This window comes from Terrapene carolina, unplaced genomic scaffold, assembly GCF_002925995.2.
Source record: "Terrapene carolina triunguis isolate 2854851 unplaced genomic scaffold, T_m_triunguis-2.0 Scaffold89, whole genome shotgun sequence".
NCBI lineage: Eukaryota > Metazoa > Chordata > Testudines > Emydidae > Terrapene > Terrapene triunguis.
In genome coordinates, this window is record NW_020664440.1 from 21,397,130 (window position 1) to 21,421,759 (window position 24,630).

Genomic DNA, 24,630 nt, shown 5'->3' on the forward strand with positions numbered 1-24,630 from the left:
GAAAGAATATTAAAGCAAACTATCCTCATGAGAAGATAGTAAGAATAGTAAGAGGCCATATGGCTCCATCAGGAGCTCTTTGATTACCTGAAAATCTAAAATCCTACAAAAAGTAGAAACAAACAAATTGTTAAGGATGAGGACAAAAGAATAGCAAAAGCATGTAAGGACAAAATCAGAAAGGCAAAGGTACAAAATGAGTTACATCTAGCAAGGGACTTAAAGGCTATAAGAAGAGTTTCTATAAATACATTAGGAGCAAGAGAAAGACAAAGGAAATTGCAGGTCCTCTGCTTAGTGGGAAAGGAGAGCTAATAACAGATGATATCAAGAAGACTGATGTGTTTAATGCCTATTTTGCTTCAGTATTCACTAAAAAGGTAAATTGTGACCAGGTACTTAACACAATTAATATTAACAAAGAGGAATGAATGCAATCCAAAATAGGGAAAGAACAGGCTAAAGACTATTTAGAAAAATTAGTTGAATTCAAGTCAGCAGGTCCTGATGAAATGTACCCTACAGTACTTAAAGAACTATTGAAACAATTATTAATTCTTATCTTTGAGAACTCATGAAAGACAGGTGAGGTCCCAGAGGATTGGAGAAGGGCAAACATAGTACCTATCTTTTTTTTTAAATATATATGTTTTTAAAAAGGGAAAAAAAGAGAACCTGGGGAATTGTAGACTAGTCTGCCTAACTTAGATACCCGGAAAGATATTGGAACAAATTATTAAACAATCCTAGAGGCTAATAGGATTATAAGGAATAGCGAAAATGTAGTTGTCAAGAACAAATCATGACAAACCAACTTAATTTCCTTCTTTGACAGGGTTACTGGCTTACTGGATAAGGGGGAAGTGTGTAGACATGACATATCTTGATTTTAGTGTTTGGTGCAGTCTCACATGACATTTTCTTAAGCAAACTAGGAAAATGTGAGCTAGATGAAATTACTATAAGCTGAGTGCACAACTGATTGAAAGACAGTACGCAAAGAGTAGTTATAATGGTTGGCTGTCAAAGTGGGGGGACATATCTAGTGAGGTCTTGCAGGGGTCAGTTCTGGGTCCAGTATTATTCAATATTTTAACTAATGACTTGATTAATGAAATGGAGAGAATGCTAATAAAAATTTTCAGATGTCACCAAGCTGAGGGGGGAGGTGTTGCAAGCACTTTGGAAGACAGGATTAGAATTCAAAAGGACCTTGAAATTGACGAATTGGTCTAAAATCAACAAGAGTCAATTCAATAAAGACAAGTGCAAAGTACTACATTTAGGGAGAAAAAAATCAAATGCAAAACTACGAAATGCAGGATGCCTGGCTAGTCCATAGTACTGCTGAACAGGAGTGGGGATTATAGTGGATCACAAATTAAATATGAGTCTATAATGTAATGCAGTTGCTGAAAAGACTAATATCGTTCTGGGGTGTATTAAGAGGCGTATCGTATGTAAGACACAGGAAGTACTTGTCCCACTCTACTTGGCACTGGTGAGGCCTTAGCTGGAGCATTGTGTCCAATTCTGGATACCATGTTTTAGGAAAGATGTGTATAAATTGGAGAGGGTCTAGAGGAGAGCAACAAAAATGATAAAAAGTTTAGAACACCTGACCTATGAGGAAAGGTTAAAAAAACTGGACATGTTTCATTTTGAGAAAAGAAGACAGATGGGGGACCTCACAACAATCTTCAAATAAGATAAGGGCTATTATAAACAGGACTATTATTAATTGGTCTCCCTGTCCATTGAATGTAGTACAAGTAATGGGGTTAATCTGAAGTAAGGAGGATTTAGGTTAATATTAGGAAAAACTTACTAACTATAAGGATAATTAAGCACCGGAACAGGCTTTCAAGGGAAGCTGTGTGGAATCTCCATCACTGGAGGTTTGAAACACCTTTCAAGAATAGTCTGGGTTTACTTAGTCCTACCTCAGTGCACTGGGCTGGACTTGATGACCTTTCAAAGTCCCACCCAGCCCTACATTTCTGTGATTCTATGAATGTCTGGAAAGTATGTAGCACATCATGGTTGCTACCATAAACAAATACAATAATAATAAATAATAATTAGGATGCCATCATATTTATGACACTCTGATGTAACAGTATAATATGTTGATCTAACATCACAGTGTCAGTGACTTTCGCAACTTCATCCTAAGTCTTGCAATAAGTGGTGTTTTCATAAAGCCCCAGCTCTTGGAGTCCTGTGAGTGCATGAGAACAGTGGCTTTCATTTCTGAAAAAACAATAAGTACGTAGCCCTCACGGACGCAGAGAAAAACTTGACATGGGAGCTACTAAGGCTTAAAAACAGGCTTTGGGCAAAAAAACAAAAAAGACCAATCAATAAAACCATACTAGAGTTGCCAGGTGTCTGGTTTTCGACTGGAACATCCAGTAGAAAAGGGACCCTGGCGGCTCCGGTCAGCACTGCTGACTGGGCCGTTAAAAGTCCGGTTGGCGGGGCTGGCAGGCTCCCTACGTGGCTCCATGCAGCTCCCAGGAAGCGACGACATATTCCTCTGGCTACAAAGTGTAGGGGTGGCCAGGGTGGCTCCATGTGCTGCCCCCGCCCGAAGAGCCGGCTCCACAGTTCCCATTGGCCGGGAACCACGGCCAATGGGAGCTGCAAGGGCGGCACCTGCGGGCCGAGGCAGCACGCACCGTGCAGAGCTGCCTGGCTGCACCTCCGCATAGGAGCCAAGGGACACGTCGCCGCTTTCATGGAGCCCCCTGAGGTAAGCGCCACCTGGATCCTGCTCCCCACACCCCAGCCCTGAGCCCCCTCTCTCACCCAAATACTCTCCAAGAGCCCACACCCTGCACCCCTTCTTGCACACCGACCCTTTGCCCCAGCCCTGAACCCCCTCCCACAGCCAAACTCCCTCCTGGAGCCTGCACCCCACACCCTGTCCTGCACCCCTGCCCCAGCCTGGAGCCCCCTCGCGCACTCTGAACCTGTCATTTCTGGCCCCACCCTGGAGTCCGCACCCCCAGCCGGAGCCCGCACCCCATTCCCCTGCCCCAGCTGGGTGAAAATGAGCGCGTGAGGGTGTGGGAGAGCGAGGGACAGAGGGAGTGGGATGGAATGAGTGGGGATAGGGGCCTCAGAGAAGGGGCGTAGCAGGGGCAGGCCCGGGGGGCAGGACAAGGGTGTTCAGTTTTGTGCGATTAGAAAGTTGGCAGCCCTAAGCCATACATGTATTTATTTTTTTAAATCTCATCTCAACCTCATGATTTTTGACAGCTAACCCTTCCCCTCCCCGTCTCCCTCCCCTTCCCCTCCAAAACTTCCAGGTTGCCCCTTCCTGTAAAAAAACTAATGTGCATAGACCCTCATATTTAAAATGAGGGTCTATGCACACTACTACAGGACAGGCCCAACAAGGACAATAACAGAACACCACTGGCCATCACATACAGCCCCCAGTTAAAACCTCTCCAGCGCATTATCCACGATCTACAACCTATCCTGGAAAATGATCCCTCACTCTCACAGACCTTGGGAGGCAGGCCAGTCCTCGCTTACAGACAACCCCCCAACCTGAAGCAAATACTCACCAGCAACTACACACATCACAGAAACACCAACCCAGGAACCAATCCCTGTAGCAAACCTCGTTGCCTACTCTGTCCCCATATCTACTCTGGCGACACCATCAGAGGACCCAACCACATCAGCCACACCATCAAGGGCTCATTCACCTGCACATCCACTAATGTTATACATGCCATCATGTGCCAGCAATGCCCCTCTGCCATGTACATTGGCCAAACCGGACAGTCCCGCCGCAAAAGAATAAATGGACACAAATCGGACATCAGGAATGGTAACATACAAAAGCCAATAAGTGAACACTTCAATCTCCCTGGTCATTCTATTACAGATTTAAAAGTCACTATCATTGAACAAAAAAACTTCAGAAACAGACTTCAAAGAGAAACAGCAGAACTAAAATTCATTTGCAAATTCAACACCATTAATCTGGGCTTGAATAGGGACTGGGAGTGGCTGGCTCATTACAGAAGCAGCTTTTCCTCTCCTGGAATTGACACCTCCTCATCGATTATTGGGAGTGGACTACATCCATCCTGATTGAATTGGCCCTGTCAACACTGGTTCTCCACTTGCGAAGTAACTCCCTGCTCTCCATGTGTCAGTATATAATGCCTGCATCTGTAACTTTCACTCTATGCATCTGAAGAAGTGAGGTTTTTACCCACGAAAGCTTATGCCCAAATCAATCTGTTAGTCTTTAAGGTGCCACCAGACTCCTTGTTGTTTTTGTAGATACAGACTAACAGGGCTAACCCCTGATATTTAAAATGGCGGCTAAACAAGCGGCGACTACAAGTCCCAGCAGGCCATGGGTCACCTTGGGAGAGAGCCTAGACCCAAGAAGGTGCATGGAATTCTGGGATTTATAGTCCCCTGGGTCCAATAGGTACAAGGGAATAGTCTGCGAAGCGCGTCTTGCCGTAGTGCATGCTGGGTGTTGTGGTATCTGGTGGGCGCAGTGCATGATGGGAATGATAGCGCCTGTGGCCGGGGCGGGACTCGGCGGCGATGACTGCCGGGAAATTGTAGTTCTTGGGGGTGCCGGGAGTCTGCAGCGCCTGCGCGGAGGAGCTCGGCCGGCGACCCCGTGCGTGGCAGGAAGCGGAAGGGGGCCGGTAGGGCTCGAGCACTGACGTGTCCCTCGGAGTGAGCAGGCGTCTCCGCCCGGCCTCGGCTCCCTCTTTGGACAGCAAAAGCGGCCGAGATGGGGAGTGAGTGTCGGCGCGCAGCCGGGGGCCGGGAGCTGGGGGCGATGGAGGGGTTCCTGAGGCGGGCTCGGGGCGGGGAACCTGCTGCGTGGTCAGGATCCTCTGAATGATCCCCGAGCTGTGCCCTGGGTTGGCAGCGCCCCGCTGCCCTTCTCCCCCCCCCCCCCCCCCCGCCCCCGCGCGGGGCCGGCCCCCCGCCGCTGCCCTTCTCCCCCCCTCCCCAGCTGTGCCCTGGGTTGGCAGCACCCTGCAGTGTACTCTTTGTGCAGGGGCTGGGAGGTGCTATTGCTTCCTGAAATGTGTTGCCATCCCAGGGTCTGTCCAGGAGCCTTTTCTTCCCCACTAGCCTGTGTTTGGCAATAGGCCCTATGGGGGGTATTGAAGCGGTAACATTTTTTAGAGCCAGGTTGGGCTCATAATGCTGTTTGACACATTATAGATCTTATTCTTTTATCAAACTGTTAAAACAAGATTATCTTCTTGTAATATGAATGTGCACACTGAACGGTGGAACACAGTTTTCCTTGTTTCCTTTCCTGTCTCTGCTGCCTTGTAAGTTTGCTTGTATTAGGATCAGGGTTAGCTTTCTCATGATGGCATCCATTCTACCCTTTCTTAGGCTTTTCTTATTAGCTGGGCATTCTAATTTTGGTAACATCAGGAAAGAAATTTTCAGCAGCATGCAAAGGAGCAAATACAAATTCTCTTATGGTAGGAAGGTTCTGTATGATGCCAGGAGGTCAGGCTAGATGACTTGACAGGTACTCTTAACTTCACTTGCCTGTGGATCGTGTAAAGGTCAGTAGGAGTGCCAGGGCATCTGTTGCAGTACCATAGTAAAATGAAACTGCAAGCTGAGTGGGTCATGGTCAGTAGCCCTAAGCTAAAAATCAGTCATTCTTCCTGAATAACAGAAACCCATAGCAATGAAAGACATTCATGTCCCTAGTTAAAAGAAGCTTCAAGAGGAAGAGGAACTGGTTAGGTTCTGGAAAAGAATTTTGGTTTCATTGTTGTAAAAGGTAGATGTGGTATTTGCAGAAAGTGAAAAACCACAGTCCAAGAAATTTCTGTTGGAAATTAATAGCTTAATATTTAGTAAACTGTTTCTGGTCTAGACTTAAACAGGGTACATTTAGTATGAATTTCATATTTCCACAGAGCTACTGAAAGTGATCGAGTTTCAGTGCCCTTGTGCTGTCTTTCATGAAATGGATATAAAGGAAGTAAATCCTACCACATAACTTCTGCAATCTGAGATTTGACTGTTGTCCTGAGAGAGTCAGCCTACCTCACTTTGAATTTCCTTGGACCTAATGTTCCTGTCTTGGAAAAACAGTTTATTTTATAGATGTTAAATCTGAAAGAAGAATTCATAGTTCAGGCCTGTATTATAGATACCTCCCCTTTCCTTAAATCTTAAGGCTCAGGTAACTTTCAGACCTCACTTGCTTTCTAAGGATAAACCTCCTCATGCTGGTGAGCAGTTTCACACACAAATCTTGTGGGATTGTTTGAGTAACTGTTTAACCAGTGCCTGTAAGGGGTTCAATCATTCATCCCCAAAGTAGTTTCAACCTTCCACATAAATTCAGTTATTCACATTATGCCTCAAATAACCACCATCAAATAGAAGTTGGAGGTATGTGGAAAAGTATATCTCTAGAAAACAAAATAAGTTAGTGAAACTAACATTCTCTTCTTCATCATTCTCAAGAAAGTTACAAAACACCCATATCAGCCATGTATAATAAGTTTATTTGTTATCACACTTTTTGAAAGGTGCAACTGCCTTGTTAGTGCAGTTAGCCAGATGTACCTAGGACAGATAAGGGTGAGGTGACCACCTAGTCCCTAGTGTAGGGGTCGGCAACCTTTCAGAAGTGGTGTGCCGAGTCTTCATTTATTCACTCTAATTTAAGGTTTCGCGTGCCAGTAATACATTTTAATGTTTTTAGAAGGTCTCTTTCTATAAGTCTATAATATATAACTAACCTATTGTTGTATGTAAAGTAAACAAGGTTTTTAAAATGTTTAAGAAGCTTCATTTAAAATTAAAATAAAATGCAGAGCCTCCCCGGACCGGTGTCCAGGACCTGGGCAGTGTGAGTGCCACTGAAAATAAGCTCACGTACTTGCAGGTTGCCTACCCCTGCCCTAGCCCTTGCAAATTTAGAAATTTCCATTTTTTAAGATGTCAGTAACTAATCATCAGGATTGCCATAAATTCCATATCTGTATGTTCACTTTACCATCTAACTTTTTATTTTGTTTTACAGTTAAATTTCTTGAAGTAATCAAGCCCTTCTGTGTTATCTTGCCTGAAATTCAAAAGCCAGAAAGGAAGGTATGTTATTGAGATGTCCTTCAGGACTCTATTTGTAAGAGATAAGTTTTCTAAGCCTAAGGTGTGGTCTACACTCAGTTTTTGTACCAGTGTAACTGTCAGCAGTGCAGCTACTTCTAACTGAAATAGTTATACCATTACAGCCCTCGTGTGAACAGTTATACCCAATCTAAGTCATCTTTATACTGGAATGAGTTCATCCACGGTAGGTGTTGTACTGCTGTAATTATACCAGGACAGTTGAAGCAGTACAACTTGTGTGTCAGCAAGGCCTGAGGTATATGACGATATATATCTAAGAGAGAATTAATTTCAGAGTAGCTAAAAATGGTATCTTAAAATTCAAAATACTCTTTCTTTTTCCCCCATCTCCCTTAAAAACAACTGATTTGAACAAATAATCTTAGATTGGCATTTTTGCTGAGAGCTTTTTTTTTTTTTGGTAGGCCATTAAACTAAGAATCCATTTCAGTGGATCAGTACTGGAATTACCTTATACTGCTTGCATAAGATTGTTTGCTTGGATGAAAGTTTCAGTAAAGATTTACTATCTTTCCTTCTAGACTTCATATAGTGTAGATGGGATGAAAAGGGATTTAGTAATTTGCTTCTGTCTAGTATTTTACTATAAGTATACAGTTACATTCTAGAGTTTAGCTGACTTGTTTAATAGACCAGCTGTTGTGACCAGTGACAACCCATTCAGTTTAACTCCTGTCTTTCTCTTTTTCTTCAGATTCAATTTAAGGAAAAAGTGCTATGGACAGCTATCACACTTTTCATCTTCTTAGTATGCTGCCAGGTATGTTTGTAACGTTCTTTCATTTTCCTTTCAAATAAAAAGGAGAACAAAGTCAGTGCTTTAATTTAACCCCACTTCACTTTCATTGCTTGGAAATTTAGATTCCCCTGTTTGGTATCATGTCATCAGACTCAGCAGATCCTTTCTACTGGATGAGAGTGATTCTGGCTTCAAATAGAGGTAAGATCCTGCTTCAGGTGGCTCAGTTGCCAGCGCAGGGTTTTATACTTCCAGTGGCCGTGTAACTTGGTTTGTTTGAACATTTGGGATTTTAGTCTTAGTTTATAGATTTATTTTTTTTTCTCATGAAGTAAACATCTGGATTGGAGCAATAAACACTGCATAATAGAAAATAAATGCTAAATCTGGGGATTGGAATTGGCACAAATGCATTAACATTTTATATGGATAGACACATTATCAATTGCATATATCCAAGTGGAGGGCAAATAGCCTTTGCAGAGAAAGTGGAAACAAGACAGCTCATAAATACCCATATATAATAGAAGTTACAAAACTCCTGCAGTACATTTCATGTATTCTGATGCACATTCCCAGCTATAAGATCTTTGTACTTTTTTTCTTACTGACACCTTTGGTCAGTCACACAGAGTAAAACCTATGCTGGCTGCTCAGTTGTCCAGTTGCTCATTGAAGCTTTTTTGTGCTGATATAAATCAGATACAGTATCACTTCAATGCACCATTTGATACTAGTTCAGGTGTGTGTATATGTATTGGGTGATATTGATTGATTGTAGCATAATGCGAAGTGCAGAGATTTGCATGTCACTGAAAAACGTTGCACAGTGACCGATTATACCAAAAAATATTTGAATGTTCTCCTTCAAAGGAAGAGAGTGAAGCTTTACCATTTCTACACCATCCTATATCTGGCGTAGGTACGCCAGAAAGCAGTAACTTTAATGCAGAGCACGTGATACTAAGGAGTGATTCATTGTCTAGCAAATTAATTTTCATCAAACTTCAGTTACCTTCTAAAGCTTTTCTTTTTAAACTGACTCAGAGAAGGAAGTGCCATGTGTCTCTTATTGTTCTATCTGTACCATGAGGAGGTGGGAGGAATGAAAAGTCAAACTTTGCACTTTGGGGGGGTCTAGAAATGGTGAACTGCAACAACTGTCATTCTGCTTTCTGCATCTGACAGGAACGTTGATGGAGCTGGGTATTTCACCCATTGTCACTTCTGGGCTCATCATGCAGCTCTTGGCTGGTGCCAAGATAATTGAGGTTGGGGACACTCCAAAAGACAGAGCTCTCTTCAATGGGGCGCAGAAATGTAAGTAGCAGCTGATATCATAGAATCATAGAATATCAGGGTTGGAAGGGACCTCAGGAGGTCATCTAGTCCAACCCCCTGCTCAAAGCAGGACCAATCCCCAGACAGATTTTTGCCCCAGATCCCTAAATGGCCCCCTCAAGAATTGAAGTCACAACCCTGGATTTAGCAGGCCAATGCTCAAACCACCTAGCTATCCCTCCCCCATATCAAGGAGGCTCATCTAGAATGAGGCCTGACATTAACAAAGGAAGTTGTGAACTTGATCCTCTGAAAAATCTTGGAATCTCATGTGTAGGCCTCCCCAGATGTTAGATTTCTTGAATCTGAATTTGTCAGTACTTCAGTGCTCTGATTTATTGTCTGCTGTTTCTTGGCCTATGTGAAATTATCTGGTGAGTTTCAGTTGAGTTCTTAATGGTTGTCACATGATGGTGTCCCTGCTGCAGTCTCAGCAGAGAGGCCAAATATTAAATGGACCATGGAGACCCAAATACCGCCCAGACCTAAAACTATGATCAAGGCAGTTTTGATGTGGGAGAAGGGTGAGACAATTCTGTGCTGCCGATGTCCCTCTTATGTGAACCATCTTGAGACTCAAGTCCTTTTTAAGTTGGCTCTTTTCATTAGTAAATGTTGCTATGCTCTCTCTGCAAGATACAGATTTCAGTTAATTTTAGTCAGATCTTCTCTACAACTTGTTTCTATACAAGGAACAATTAAGTTCCAAAATCTGTTTACTGAAGAAAAACTCACCTAAACTGCTTACGTATCAGCTTAATGCTTTACTTTGTATTTTAAAAAATATTTCCTGCAAACAAGAGTGTTTAACACTGAGAATGTTGCTTCATCTGTTTTAGATTAGTTTTCTCTCTCATTGCTACTGTGCAGTGTTTCTGTTGATCTTAGAGTTTCCAGTGACTGATTTCAGGGATCAAACTTCATTTTGACATTGCATTTAGATATCTATTTCATTAGTTATTGTGTACTCCTTCTCCCTGCTACCCTTTTTCACTGGTCTGCAAATGTCATATAAACAGACAGTATTTTTTGTCTTCTTTTACAGTGTTTGGCATGATTATTACAATTGGTCAGTCTATCGTCTATGTAATGACGGGGATGTACGGAGACCCATCTGAGATGGGTGCTGGTATCTGTTTGCTTATCACAATTCAGGTAACTTTTTATACCACACCCTCTACATCACTCCTCAAAACCATACTTCCCTTTTATCCTAAAGGAGTCTAGAGGGTGCAGTTATACAGCCTCATGGAGTGATGGGAAAGGAGTGAGGAGAATTGAAAGCACACGTGTCTGCCAACCAAAGAGGATATCTGATCTTCTCCTTGTCATCCTTAATGGAACAAAACATTTGTATCAAGTTAGCATTATTACAAAAAATAAAAAGGGATGATGCCTCCAGTAAATAATGCTATTTCTTTTCTTGCAGCTTTTTGTAGCTGGACTGATAGTTCTACTATTGGATGAGCTTCTACAGAAAGGGTATGGTCTTGGTTCTGGCATCTCTCTTTTCATTGCTACCAACATCTGTGAGACTATTGTATGGAAGGCATTCAGCCCCACCACTGTGAACACAGGCCGAGGTAAGTCATACTCCGTGTTCTTTGGTTGTGTTAGGATTTAAGTATTCTGTAATATGAAAGATGACTAGATTATCTGAGTAGCTTCATGTGCACTCTTCCACATTCTAAAGCTCCAACCCATACATAGCAATTTCTACAGTAACCTTCCAGAGCACAGAGAATTTCAGCAACAGAAAAGTTGTATTTCTATGCACAAAAGAAAAAAATAAGGAAATTAAGTGAAATAGTAAATAAATAGTGCTCCTGACCTCTCAGCCCATGTAATTTTTATCAAGTGGAATCCTAATTATAATAGAGAAGTTTGTATGCAAGGTGCAAATGCATGTGTAATGCAAATACTGTGAGAGAAGACTCCAGAGGTTTAAGATCAGTTGTATTTAGGCAGCATATTACCTTGCTTGAGGGAGGGAGTGCCTCCTGTCACTCAGCAGCTACCCTTATTGTTGATTTGAGTGGCACTTTTTCCTAAGACTAATCAAATCAGCATCAGTTGCAAGGATAGGGAATGAGATTCCATAGGGGACACACAGAACTGCAGGGAGAGAAGAGATGGAAGTATTGGGTGCTTACAGGAAGGCAACTAATTTCAGTTGTGCAAATAAGCTGTAACTCTATAATATAGGATGATCAAGTGTTCAGTCCACAGCGTTCTCCATTTACTTTGCATTGTCCATTGTAAGTCTGCAGAATACATCCACCAGACTTTGCCATTCTTCATTCCAGATTCTGATTACTGTTTCCTTAAATGTATTCTTTAATCTTAACAACATAAGAATGGTCATACTGGCTCAGACCAATGGTCCAGCTAGCTCAGTATCCTGTCTTCTGACATTGCCCAGTGCTGCATGCTTCAGAGGGAATGAACAGAACAGGAAAGTTACTGATGATCCATCCCCTGTTGTCCAGTCTCAGCTTCTGGCAGTCAGAGGCTTAAGGACACCCAGAGCATGGGGTTGTGTCCCTGACCATCTTGGCTAATAGTCATTGATGGACCTATCGTCCATGAATTTATCTAATTGTTTTTTGAACCCAGTTACACTTTTGGCCTTCACAACATCTCCGGCAACAAGTTCCACAGGTTGACTGCATTGTGTGAGGAAGTACTTCCTTATGTTTGTTTTTAACCTGCTGACTTTTAATTTCATTGGGTGATCTCTGGCTCTTGTGTTATGTGAAGGGGTAAATAACACTTCTTTATTTACTTTCTCTACACAGTTCATGATTTTTTAGATCTCTATCATATCCCTCCTCAGTCGTCGCTTTTCCAAGCTAAACAGTCCCAATCTTTTTAATGTCTCCTCATATGGAAGCTGTTCCATACCCCAATCATTTTTATTGCCATTCTGTGTACTTTTTCCAATTCTAATGTATCTTTTTTGAGATGGGGAAACCAAAACTGTATGCAGTATTCAAGGTGTGGGCATACCATGAATTTATGTGGTGGCATTATCTATCCCTTTCTTAATGGTTCCTAATCTTCAGAATTGGTTGCTGGGAGGCTTATGAGTCTGTCATTTCAAAATGTCACTTTTATTCAAAGGGCAGTGGTTTTTTCCCACAGAATTCATAGTTATGGCAGAATCCAAGCTGCTGCTTATTAAGACTCTTGGGTCCATAAATTTTGAATGCTCTTCTTTCTGTGTGATTTTTCAGCAGGAAAAGGAGAGTAAAAATTGCTTGCTTTGTGATAGTGAGTTCTCAAAGCACAGAACTTCAAAGTAGGAAAACAAAACAATGCATTTCTTTGAAATGTAGCTCTGTCATAAAAAGTGATTACAACTTTGTTTCCCTTTTAATCCCATGCAGCTGTGTTTTGCTCTGTCTATTGCTGATAACTACTCTGGAAAACCTAGATTTCTAACAAGAAATTTGTTCTCTTGTGCAGATTGCTAGAACTTTTTTGGAAATTCAGTGCTTCATGATGCTCTGAATTCTGCGGGCATAAAGTGCGCTGTTTACATCTCTCTTGTTCCCTGTGTTTTATAGAATCATTGTTTTGTCTTCTAGTCTGTTCTTTGGCACTGTCTAAAATAATCATATGGTGTGGAATCCATCCCTGTATGGCATTAGCAGATGTACCTTGCGCTATGAAGACAATTGCATTCTTCCTTATATTCACATGTTTCTTATAGAAGGAATTGCCTTTAGGGTGGGATTTTCAAAAGTGCTTAGCATTGGTCTAACTGATCCTATAGAAATCAATGGGTGATCTCTGGCTCCTTACTGACTTCAGTGGGATCAGAGTTAGGCCAACAGCAAGTGCTTCTGATAATCCCACCCTAAATATTGTACTTCAGAAGCCTAGTTAATGTCTCAGTTCAGGTATTAAGATACCTGAACTCATTGTCCTTCCCCTCTCCCTTTCTCATTTAAGGAATGGAGTTTGAAGGAGCCATTATTGCTCTGTTCCATCTGCTGGCTACTCGTACGGACAAAGTCAGAGCTCTCCGAGAGGCCTTCTACCGCCAGAACCTACCTAACCTCATGAACCTGATTGCCACCATTTTTGTCTTTGCTGTTGTCATTTACTTCCAGGTCAGTCAGAATCTAGAATAATGTTTAAAACTACTGCCAGTGGATATAGTAAAGTCATCTATTTCCTGGTACAAATGCAGTCTGATAAATTTTGGGTACAGATCCTGACAATACTTCCATAGAAAAGTTGACAATTGTGAAGATAAATATGAATTTAAGAAGTTCAAAATCTTAGGCTCTTTTGTGGCTTTTTAAATGAGAACTGACATGGCTGCGTGTTTTAAAAATGGATTTTTTTTCTGCAGCCTGAACAGTTAAACTTCACCTTTTTAGTGCATACAGAAGACTCCTAATGACTAGTAGATGTCAGCCAGGGCTTCAGTTACTTGATCTGAAAAGGCTGGAACTCCACCCTTGGCTTTCTGTGGCCTCCGAAAGGCTTGAGAATTATTGTAGGCTGAGAGAGATGATGGATGTGCAATAACAGACCTTGCCAAAAATGCCTCAACATTTTGCTGAAAATACCATGAACCCATAAAAACCTGAGTCCATTTTGGAATTTATTGCAGCAAAATGACCAATAAGTAGCAAATGAGGGGTTTTTGTGTGTGTAGCTTTGAAATTTCCGCTTCTGGGCACTATGCTGAGTTCTTCCTGCAATTTCAGACTCGCCTTTGAATATTTTGGCATTTCATAAATTCACATATTTAAGCTACCCTGTCCAACAGTCTGAGTTGGTCTGAGGTCTTGGCAGAAGGGTTTAAATAGAGGGCTGAGCTAGTAGAATGTTTGACACTCACATGGTTCACGGCAAGATTTTTGTTGAGACGTGTGGTGCCTGTGTTGTCTGCATGTTTTACTTCAGTTACAGTGGGGTTTTTACTTGGCATTTTTCAGGGCTTCAGAGTGGACCTCCCCATCAAATCTGCCCGCTACCGTGGCCAGTACAACACTTACCCGATCAAGCTGTTCTATACTTCCAATATTCCCATCATTCTTCAGTCTGCCTTGGTATCTAATCTGTATGTGATCTCCCAGATGTTGTCTGCTCGCTTCAGTGGCAACTTGTTGGTTAGCCTGCTGGGCACCTGGTCTGTAAGTATCCACCTGTTTTCTGTAGCCTGTTGTACGTCATGCAGGGGCCCCACTAGAACGCCCAGCGTCGCACGTGATCTCTGTAAACATAGCGACACTTTCCCTGGCAAAATTATGCACATTGAGACTAACAGCCCAACATGTGATGTTGCTTTTTAATGAAGGGAAAACAAAGAGTCCTGTGGCACCTTATAGACTAACAAATGTATTGGAGCATAACCTTTCGTGGGTGAATACCCACTTCGTCAGACACATGGGAAGGTGCCACAGGACTCTTTGTTGCTTTTTACAGATCCAGACTAACACGGCTACCCCTCTGATACTTTCCCTTCATTATTGACTGTGGAATACATGGTCTTCTACATTTACCATGTGTATTTAATCTGTGGCTTGCTATTATTTTTTCCTCCCTTGCAAGCCCAGTATATTTTATTTTTTTTATTTGTCCCTTGTGTTCCTATCTTTAATTTAGAAACTGCTCATAATCTGAAACTTGAATTCCCTTGTGCAGCCCATGTGTACACACAAGCTCGACCTTTTAACGAAGAGATGATGCATTTAACCAGGGTTAGTCTAACTGCTAACAAATAGGGACACAAAACTAAACAGTACAAACCTATGTTTCTTTTCAGGATACTTCATCTGGAGGCCCTGCTCGCTCTTATCCAGTCGGTGGACTTTGCTATTATCTGTCACCCCCTGAGTCCTTTGGTTCGGTGTTAGAAGACCCTGTCCATGCAGTTGTTTATATTGTGTTTATGTTGGGCTCCTGTGCTTTCTTCTCCAAGACATGGATTGAAGTTTCTGGCTCCTCTGCCAAAGATGTAAGTTAAAGAAATAGGTTTACAGGATAAAACCAGGAGAATTATTCTGCAGTAATTACTTCCTCAGCAGTAATATTGTGAAATGGACAATATAGGCCTGGTGCCAGACTTACCTCTTAGTAATATCACCACTTATGTAGAGTGCCTTTTTGGCTGTGGATTGCAAAGCACATAAAGCTGGGTAAGCATTTCTGTTCCCATTTTACAGAGGGGAAAACAGGCACACAGGTAGAACCCTGATCTCCTGATTCCCATTTGGTGCCCTATTCGCTGGATCACATGGCCTCACCCAGCCCCTCCCAAAAAACCCTAGGTGGGTGGTGTAGGAATAGAGATGTCTGAGATGCTTGAATATCACTTGAGTCGCATAGATAGAAACAGAACAATATGAAAGTGAAACTTCTTCATAAGGAGCATAGTGCGTAGCCTGGAGCACTACATTTGGAGCATAGTGGTCAGATGACAGCTGCACTGTGTGAGGGTAATTATCTCATTAAAAACATACACACCGTATTTTAATACTTCTGTGCCTGGAAAAAACAAGCTCTTCAAGAAGGCCAACGGCATATTGGGCTTTATTAGTAGGAGCATTGCCAGCAGATCGATTATTCCCATCTATTCGGCACTGGTGAGGCCACACCTGGAGTATTATGTCCAGTTTTTGTCCCCCGCCCACTGCAGAAGGGATGTGGACAAATTGGAGAGAGTCCAGCGGAGGGCAACGAAAATTATTAGGGGGCTGGGGCATATGACTTAAGAGGAGAGGCTGAGGGAACTGGGGTTATTTAGTCTGCAGAAGAGAAGGGTGAGGGGGGATTTGATAGCAGCCTTGAACTACCTGAAGGGGGATTCTAAAGAGGATGAAGCTAGGCTGTTCTCAGTAGTGGCAGATGATAGAACAAGGAACAATGGTCTCAAGTTGCAGCGGGGGAGGTCTAGGTTGGATATTAGGAAACACTATTTCACTAGGAGGGTGGTTAAGCACTGGAATGGGTTACCTAGGGAGGTGGTGGAATCTCCATCCTTAGAGGTTTTTAAGGCCTGGCTTCACAAAGCCCTGGCTGGGATGATTTAGTTGGTGTAGGTCCTGCTTTGAGCAGGGGGTTGGACTAGATGACCTCCTGAGGTCTCTTCCAACCCTAATCTTCTATGATCTTTATGGGGACTAATAACTGGAAGTAGTTGTGTTTCAGATTCGCTTAATTGGAGGTATGTTAAAAATAGTTCAGCGCATCTACATACTAGTAGCTGGCCTATCTAAGCTTCAGTCATTCAGATGTGTAACACTCAAGAACAAAATATTTCATTCTTAAATTGCATTGCTTGTAGCTATTGGAGATGGTAAAATGGCTGACAGTATGGCAGGTTTTAGTTAGGAAGAAATAGCTTTTTGCATCATGAGGAATAATTAAAGAAATGGAATACACACAATGAACATTTTCATTTGGGATGGATCTGGCTGCTTGCTGCCAAATGTGGCTGAGGTCCTACCTGGAGCTCTGTATAGATCTTGGTTGGGTTTTGCTTGTGTGTCACTCTATTAATCATGGCTTAGAATAGTGGAACAAGGCATCTTACACTTTAAACATAATAATTGGGAAAAGCTCCACTTTGTTTTTATTCTGTTTCTTGGAAGATGGCTGATATGTAATCACAGAAATGTCATGCTTTTAATTCCAGATAGCTAGGTGGTTCTGTGAAATTAACCAAAAAAAATGAAACTAAATTTCTTGGCTCAATACAGGTTGCCAAACAACTAAAAGAGCAACAGATGGTAATGAGGGGCCACAGAGAAACCTCCATGGTCCACGAACTAAACAGGTGAGCTACAAATATGTCAGTGGCTATATGTACCAAGTGTGGAATATACTGCTGTTCATGTAATATCAGTGCTACAATAAGCATTGTCTTCAGAAGATTGGAACTTGGATGTCCTTTCAAGCTCAGTCCTAGGGTGATATGCTAGCTTACTGCATAAGGTCATGTCTCCTGCTGGAGGCTGGGCCTATAAACACTGCAGTCTACTGCTACTTCACAGCTGAAGGATTTAGCTCTAGTAGTAGACCTGTGTCTCTGGTGCTGAAGGTCCTGGGTTCAGTCCTTGCTGACAGCCATGGTGTGAGCATGCAAACATATATGGTTCCTCGCACTAATATAAAAGCTCTCACACAAACAGGCTAGCAATCAGCTGGCCCAGTTACCTCTAAAAGTCCTCCATTGTAGGGTGATGGGTATGGAATCACCTAACTTTGTAAGTAGTTATTCTAATTGGTCTTGAGCAGTGGCTCTCAAACTTTTGTGCTGGTGACCCCTTTCACATGGCACGCCTCTGAGTGCGACCCCCCCCCCCCTTAAAAATTAAAAACACTTTTTTATATATTTAACACCATTATAAATGCTGGAGCAAAGTGAGGTTTGGGGTGGAGGTTGACAGCTCGCGACCCCCCCATAATAAGGTTGTGACCCCCTGAGGGGTCGCAACCCCCTGTTTGAGAACCCCGGGTCTTGAGTCTGCTGGTGGTTGTGAGGACTGCAAAAGCCTGAAAGATAAAAACTTAAGAGATGTGGCTGCATGCACGCAACAATTTTCATTCATTTTTACTGCATCGTTAGTAATATATTCAGCACTTTACATTTTCAAAGTGTTGCATAAACATTAATCTTTTACAGTAAATATTATTAATCATAGTTGCAGATGTCTCGGTTACATACCTCTATGGGTAAGAGCTACAGTCTTCTAAATGATTTTATTTTAAATCCCAAACAAATATTTAATAAACTACTTGGTGCAGTGGTGGGGCACAAAGTGACCCTTTGAGTTCTGCCGAGCTTCCCACTGCAGTTCTTATCTCTAATATGGAGGTGTAATATGTGGCGAGACTACAGGTCACAGTCTGATTTGCCCCATCTCAATCCTAGCTATAAGCCACTTGAAATGAGATGGAGTATTTCCTGGGACCCAATTGCCATTGTGTTTAAAGATGTGGCTGGTTGCAGTCTATTCCATTCCATTCCCAGGCAGCTTGGCGATGTTTGTCCTCAGCGGGGTCATGCTTGGGCCCCCTTGCCTAGTATGCCGAGCCTAGTGCATGTTCCTCCTCTTGGATTGCTGGACCAGGGAGGAAGAGGGTGTTTTGTTACTGAGGGCCTTTGTTTTTATTTGTAATAGTTATCTTAAACTTCCGGGGAGCTGCTGAAAAAATATTTAAGGTGCCTAGTTGTATGAGGTCTAGCTTCCTGTTCTTTTAAAGGGACTGATTTTTCCCTCATAGAAAACACTCACCTCTTCGATTCAGATTGTTCTCCCAGCTAGGTATATCCTACAGCAGAGGTCCCCAAAGTGTGGGGCATGGCACCCTAGGGGGATGTGGAGGAACCCTTGGGGGGGGCACAGTGGGGCCTGGGCCAGCCCCCACGGGGGTGGGGAGCGCCAGCCAGACCCTCACCACCCCCAGCTCTGCTCTGGTCCCACCCCCAGCCGTGTCCACAGCTCCCAGCCCTGCACCTGTCCCTGTCCCCAGCCTCGGCTTGGCTCCACTCCCAGCCCCCAGCCTCGACCGCTGGCCATGGCTCCATTCCCAGCCCAGGGCTGAGGCTGGGGGCAAGGCCGGGAGCGGAGCCGCACTTGGCCGTGGGCCCATCACAACCCGGCTGCAACTTTGCTCCCACCCCCAGCTTTGGCCCATGGCCCCAGCCTCGACCCCCTTTCCCCGTGGCCACATCTCAGGCTGCAGTGGGGGCATGACCCTCAAGTTTGGGGACCACTGTCCTACAGGAATACCAATCCCTGGTGCGAAAGGTAGCTTAATGTCTGACTGACTACTTTCCTTTTACCATTGTATTTTACAGGTACATTCCCACAGCTGCTGCATTTGGTGGTCTCTGCATTGGTGCTCTCTCTGTCCTGGCAGACTTCCTTGGGGCAATTGGGTCTGGAACTGGAATCTTGCTAGCTGTTACTATCATTTACCAGTACTTTGAAATTTTTGTAAAGGAACAGAGTGAAGTTGGGAGCATGGGAGCTCTTCTTTTCTAAACCCAGCTTCTCATGGACCTAGGAAAGGGGAAGGCGTATTCTTGAATTATCCAGTCAGGTGAAAAGAAATAAAACAAACTCGGGCACATCATGCTATAGGAACATGTATTTTAATAATGTTTCCAAAGTGCATTTCCTTTTGTTCACTTTTTAGCATATTGTTTGTATTTTATAAATGTTGGAAAATGTGCAAAAACACTTTTAAAGAAAATGGATTATTTTTAATTACTTATTAGGAAAACCAACTTCCTGAATTGGATTTAGTTTGACAGCTCTTTAATTTTTCATCCCCTTGCAGGAATGATAGATCTGAAGCCTTTATAGGTTTCAATAAATAGACATGGGGGGAGGGCTATGTATTGGAAGGGATGTTTTTTCCATATATTTTGTGTTTGCAACTCCTCTGCAGTGGATTAGGTGAGAGAAATCTCTCCCTCTGATGCTGGAGTTCATTAATTATGGTTGTAAGCACAAACAATGTTTAATGTGTTCAGTTTTGTATATTTTTTGGAATATGGCATATTTGGTGAGGCATTTTCAGTGTATTTTTACAAAGGTGTCTCTCCTTCCAAATGTCTTGTAAACTAAGCTAGGTCTTGTCAAATGCTGAATATTGGCTTAAGACTGTTGCCTAGTTTCTATAGAGGTTAGAAATGCTTTCCCTTCCATAAGCTGAAAACTCAGGTCAGTGTAGGTTTCTCCAGGGGGAAGCAATTATTGTGCCTAAGAGTTGTAACCTTAAAACTTGGTAATGTGGGGAAGCCTTGTAAATGTTCTAACTACCATTGACCACAGTCATTTTTAGCTCTGGCACTGAAACTAGTTGGGAATTGCATGTCACAACTTTTTAGAGGCAAATCTTCTTTTGATAAACCCAGACTTCTCTCATTAAAAATAAGTAATAGTCTAGCAGCAATGAGGATATCATCATCTGACTGCTTGTTTCTAGTGAATTGTGTGAGATTCATTGCTACAGAATACCACAACTGTAATTTACTTATCTGTCCCACAGTACCTAATTTATGGTCCTGCACAGGAGATTAGTTTGATAACTTTGTCACTGCCCATGTAGAAAGCATCCTTTTGCCATCTCTGAAGTATGCTTAAAAATATACCCTTGCTGACTTGAATAGTGTGTAGTGAAAACACTTGCCTGGACACCTATGGCCTCCTGTTTTGTTTTGAGGGCCACTCCTATCAAAATGGAGAACTCACCTTAAAAGGCTTAAAGGAAACTGAAAAAAATCCTCAACTTTTAATTTTAATTTAGATTGGTCCTAGGCACATTAAATGTTGATAAATGCAAACATTTTGTGTACAAAAGAATCCTGCAAGTAAAGTTTCTTCCTCAAACAGTATTGGTCAACCTGAGAACCAGAATGGGAAGTGGTAGTGCTGGAGTGTTTCTCTGTACTGCACCAATATGACTGTATTTTCTATTGTTACTCTGAAAATGTAAAAGATGGTTTGTGCTTCGATGAATGACAGAATCATTTCTATTACATGTTCCTGAGAAAAGTAGAGACAGGGCCAGAAACTCATGCTGTATTTGCCACCAAGCTCTACCAAATGTGTGCAAATTTTGCAGGCTCTGTATGCTATGTACCTATCAGTAGAAAATTAAACGCTTAAAATGGGACAAGGACCTGAATTGGAAAAAGGGCAAAAGTGATGGAATAAAGTAGCCATGAATAAAGAAAATGTTATAAAAGTCCACTTGTTAACTTCACACAACATTTGTTCTGTTTTTTATCCAGGGTCTGTTTTGAAATAGCAGCATGTGACGACAGAGTTTTTGATACAAAATCTGAGATAGTTCAGAGGTGACTTTTGATGGGGGTGTCTTTCAGAAAGACCAGTCAAGGACCTCACTTCTGGGCACACAGTTCTGGCTGGGCTGGAACTGTATTTGTGTTTTCAGTTAGAACTTTTCTTTGAACTGGCTGCAGTTTAGATCAACAGTTCTTGAGTTCCTGGTGAATAGCACTTGTTCTGTGCATCTGAATTTTGTTGTCTAGTGGTGGAACTTTATGCATCTTCAAGTAGATATGTCCTGAAGGCAGGATCTGATGATCATACAGTGGACAGCTAGAATAAAAACAAAGAGCTAATGCCTAACCAATCTGCTTTATAATTAAATAAAGTACATCTTTGGAACTAACAGTTGACTTTTAGTGCTTTAAATACTGCTGCAAGTGCATGCCTAAAAGACTCTGAAAATGAATGTAAATGATGCATACTAAAGAGTGTACAAAGACAGTTCCTGCCCCAGAGAATTTAGCTATAAAACAGGATTCAGCAGGTATCTTAAGACATGCAAATGAGCATCACGACAGGGATGATGAGGTGAAAAAACCAACAGAGTTTGATAACAGCTGAAGTATTGCCCAATATCTAAGTGTTACTAAATGTGTCTCTACGAAAGTTCTTTGTAGCATGACCCTATTTAATTAAAAGAATCAAGGGGTGAGTGGTTTCAGACTATTTTCTGCCCTGTCCTCTGAGGTCGCAGGTTTCTGATGTGGTGGGGAAGGAAGATGTTAATTTGCCTTTTAGGTGGCACTCTTTCCTTCCTCTGAAAATGCTCTTCACTCTGCTCTTGTGAAGTTCAACCTGGGCTGTCATTTGTAATGCCACTGTAGAGCAGAGATTCTCAGTGGTGTGTGCAGCAGAATGGGGCTGTGGTGCTGTTCGATGCACTTTAGCAGCTTGGAAAAAAGGACATCTGAAATAATGTAAATACTTTCTACATAAGCAATAGTTGTAATTGCCATAGGGATATTTTATGATCACAAATGGGAGGAAGTGGTCCACACAACTGTAGATATGAGGGGAGGCGTCCATAAGGTAATCTCTGTTAAAAAGTTGTCTGCACCAAGGAAAATCTTAAGAACCCCTGTTGTAGGCAATATTCTAAATGGATTGTGTAGAGAAGGGGCCAGTCCCTGGTGCAACTGTAGCTAGCACTATAGAGAATTTATTTACAGTGGCAAAGCACTTTGCAACTAAGTATTGATCATCTCTATGGGCTGGTCCACACTACCCGCCTAATTCAGCGGGTAGAGATCGATCTTCTGGGATCGATTTATCGCGTCTCATCTGGACGCGATAGATCGATCCCAGAAGCGCTCCCCCGTCGACTGCGGAACTCCTGCTCGCCGAAAGGAGGAAGCGCTGTCGACGGGGGAGCCTGCCTGCGCCGCGTGGACCCGAAGTAAGTACTTTTAGTTCGATATAGGAAACGTCGACTTCAGCTACGCTATTCTCGTAGCTGAAGTTGCGTTTCCTATATCGATCCCCCGCCCCAGTGTGGACCAGCCCTATGTCTCTGTCACTGAGGCGTAAAATGAGATTATGATTTGTGCAATATGCTAGTTAGGGCAAGTCTTCAATAAATGTGGAATCTTGACTCTACCTTCTGCTTTTCCCACTTGATCTCCCTTTCAATCAGTGTCGGTAAGCAGTGACATGTTTTGGGTGGCCTTCAGCTCCCTCCAGCCTCACAAAGTCGCATGCAGCTTTTTGTGCACTGCTGTTTGCTTATTGACAGGGTATGACATAATTGACAGGTGCTCAGTCAGCTTTGTGGGTGCCTGGAATGCTAACGCAGTTTCCTGATGTGTGTCTCAGTACGCTGACTGAAGTTTATGCCCTTGGGAAGGGCACTATGGCCCAGTGGATGTACTCACTGAAGGAGGAGGGGACCTTCACAAAGAAGTGTACACGGATATGGAGGAAAGCTAACGAAATTTTGAAGCTCTCTTATTTCGTATGCTGCTTGAACTGTCTACCTTTGGAGTTTTTCTGCCTTTCCCTTTGCCAGATTTCTGACATGAAATACTAGCCTTTGCCTGCTTCCTGCCTAAAAAGGTCCCAGTTTGAACTTTGGCCAGCAAGGATCAACATCGCTGGCATCCTCCCAGCTGTCCAGGGACATCTGCAGGTGTTCAAACAATGACTGCTTGTTGAAACTTCTTTTGTTCCATGAAAGAGGATCTTCCAGTTTATCCAAACATCCCTGAAGGACTCTCTTGAAATTGTAACAGCAGCTTTCCCACTGGGGGGTGCTGTTCTACTGCAGTTCAAGGCACTAGTTCCTTGATGTTGAAAAAGCAGTTAAATATGCATCACAGGTGTAGTTGTCTTTTTGCTTTATTTTTTTTTTTGTTTCGATGTGTTGCACTGATATGCGGTACAGGGTAAAATTGTAGGGAACAGTGTTATCAAATATATTGGCATAGCCCCTAGAATCAGAATTGAGGCCCCACTGTGGGGAGCTATACAAATGCATAAAATTGTAGTCCTATTTTAGTGCTTACAATCTATGAAAGCATTTGGGCCACACAACCTGCGTCCCATGGAGGCTGCAGCTGTCAGTGTCACTTAATCTGCGGAATTTTGCCACACAATCTGTGCGAAATTGACACCTGGATTGGGACAATTTTTACATTATCGAGAAGACATGAAATTGCAGGGGGTAGAACAAACTTAAAAACAAAACAAAAATATATTCTATGTTGGGGTCCTAATTAGTCAGCAAGACTTTAAGCTTCCATTTCACAATATGAGAACAGACTGGCCTACTAAAACAGGGTACACGTTCTAGGGTCTAGTTTCTTGTTGACTCCCTGGCTATTACAAATATCATACTAGCCAAGTTGGCAACACTTGCTAGAAAGGAAATACCATGGCAATTGGCACCTCTCTTGGCAGTTACCGGTGAGAGGTTAGGGACTGCAAGGGAACAGAGACTGCCATGCCTTGTCACTATGGAGTGGATGCTCACGGTCAGAAATGGGACATAGGTGATCAGGGATGTGGGGGGTAAGGAAGCCTCTTCCAGGCATCAGGCCTGTTGATCTGAATGTACTAGAGTTTTAAAAACAGAAGGAATACCATTGGATAAGCTATGATTCAAGCACTTCTTCATTGCTTTAGTGAAATCAGAAGGATGATCTGTATGGATCCGATCCCAGACCCCCTGTCATGTATGCTCTGGACAAGCTGCAGCTGATAATTCCCACATATGAAGTGAGCACTGGCTCTCACTGAGGAAGACAGTAGCCATCTGAAACTGAAACATCCATTTTTGAATGTTAATGTCTGTAGCCACTCATTGGTTTACAGATCTGGTAGCTGTGCTTTCTGTGGTATAGAGAAGACAGCATGCAGGTTTTCCTGGCAGAGTCTCCCTCCAGCTGGGTAAAGAAGAGCAAGACTCTTCAGCTTTCTTCTGATTTTTTTCAGTGCTATCCATTTCTAGTGAAAGCAGGCTAGAATTTGTAATAAACTCTCTCCTTAAATGATGAGGCCAGTAAAGGTTTAATTATGGAGCATGGCCTTAGACAACTGCCAGCAGCTGAG

The 24,630-nt window shown here is 42.7% G+C and overlaps 1 protein-coding gene across 1 annotated transcript; it reads left to right on the forward strand.

The window, feature by feature from the left end:
• Positions 1–4,663: 4,663 nt before the first annotated feature.
• On the forward strand, positions 4,664–21,427 carry SEC61A1 (SEC61 translocon alpha 1 subunit). The gene is made up of 12 exons (XM_026650274.1): positions 4,664–4,787; positions 7,064–7,131; positions 7,868–7,933; positions 8,035–8,113; positions 9,101–9,232; positions 10,299–10,408; positions 10,683–10,836; positions 13,211–13,371; positions 14,209–14,406; positions 15,039–15,230; positions 16,975–17,051; positions 19,080–21,427. Exons 1-12 carry the CDS (start codon positions 4,781–4,783, stop codon positions 19,264–19,266), a joined length of 1,431 nt encoding a protein of 476 aa, XP_026506059.1. The 5' UTR covers positions 4,664–4,780; the 3' UTR covers positions 19,267–21,427.
• Positions 21,428–24,630: the final 3,203 nt, after the last annotated feature.

Coding starts and splice junctions, on each gene's coding strand:
- SEC61A1 (XM_026650274.1), top strand. Junction 8,114..9,100: donor GATTCTGGCTTCAAATAGAG/GTAAGATCCTGC, acceptor TGCATCTGACAG/GAACGTTGATGGAGCTGGGT. Junction 10,837..13,210: donor CACTGTGAACACAGGCCGAG/GTAAGTCATACT, acceptor TTCTCATTTAAG/GAATGGAGTTTGAAGGAGCC.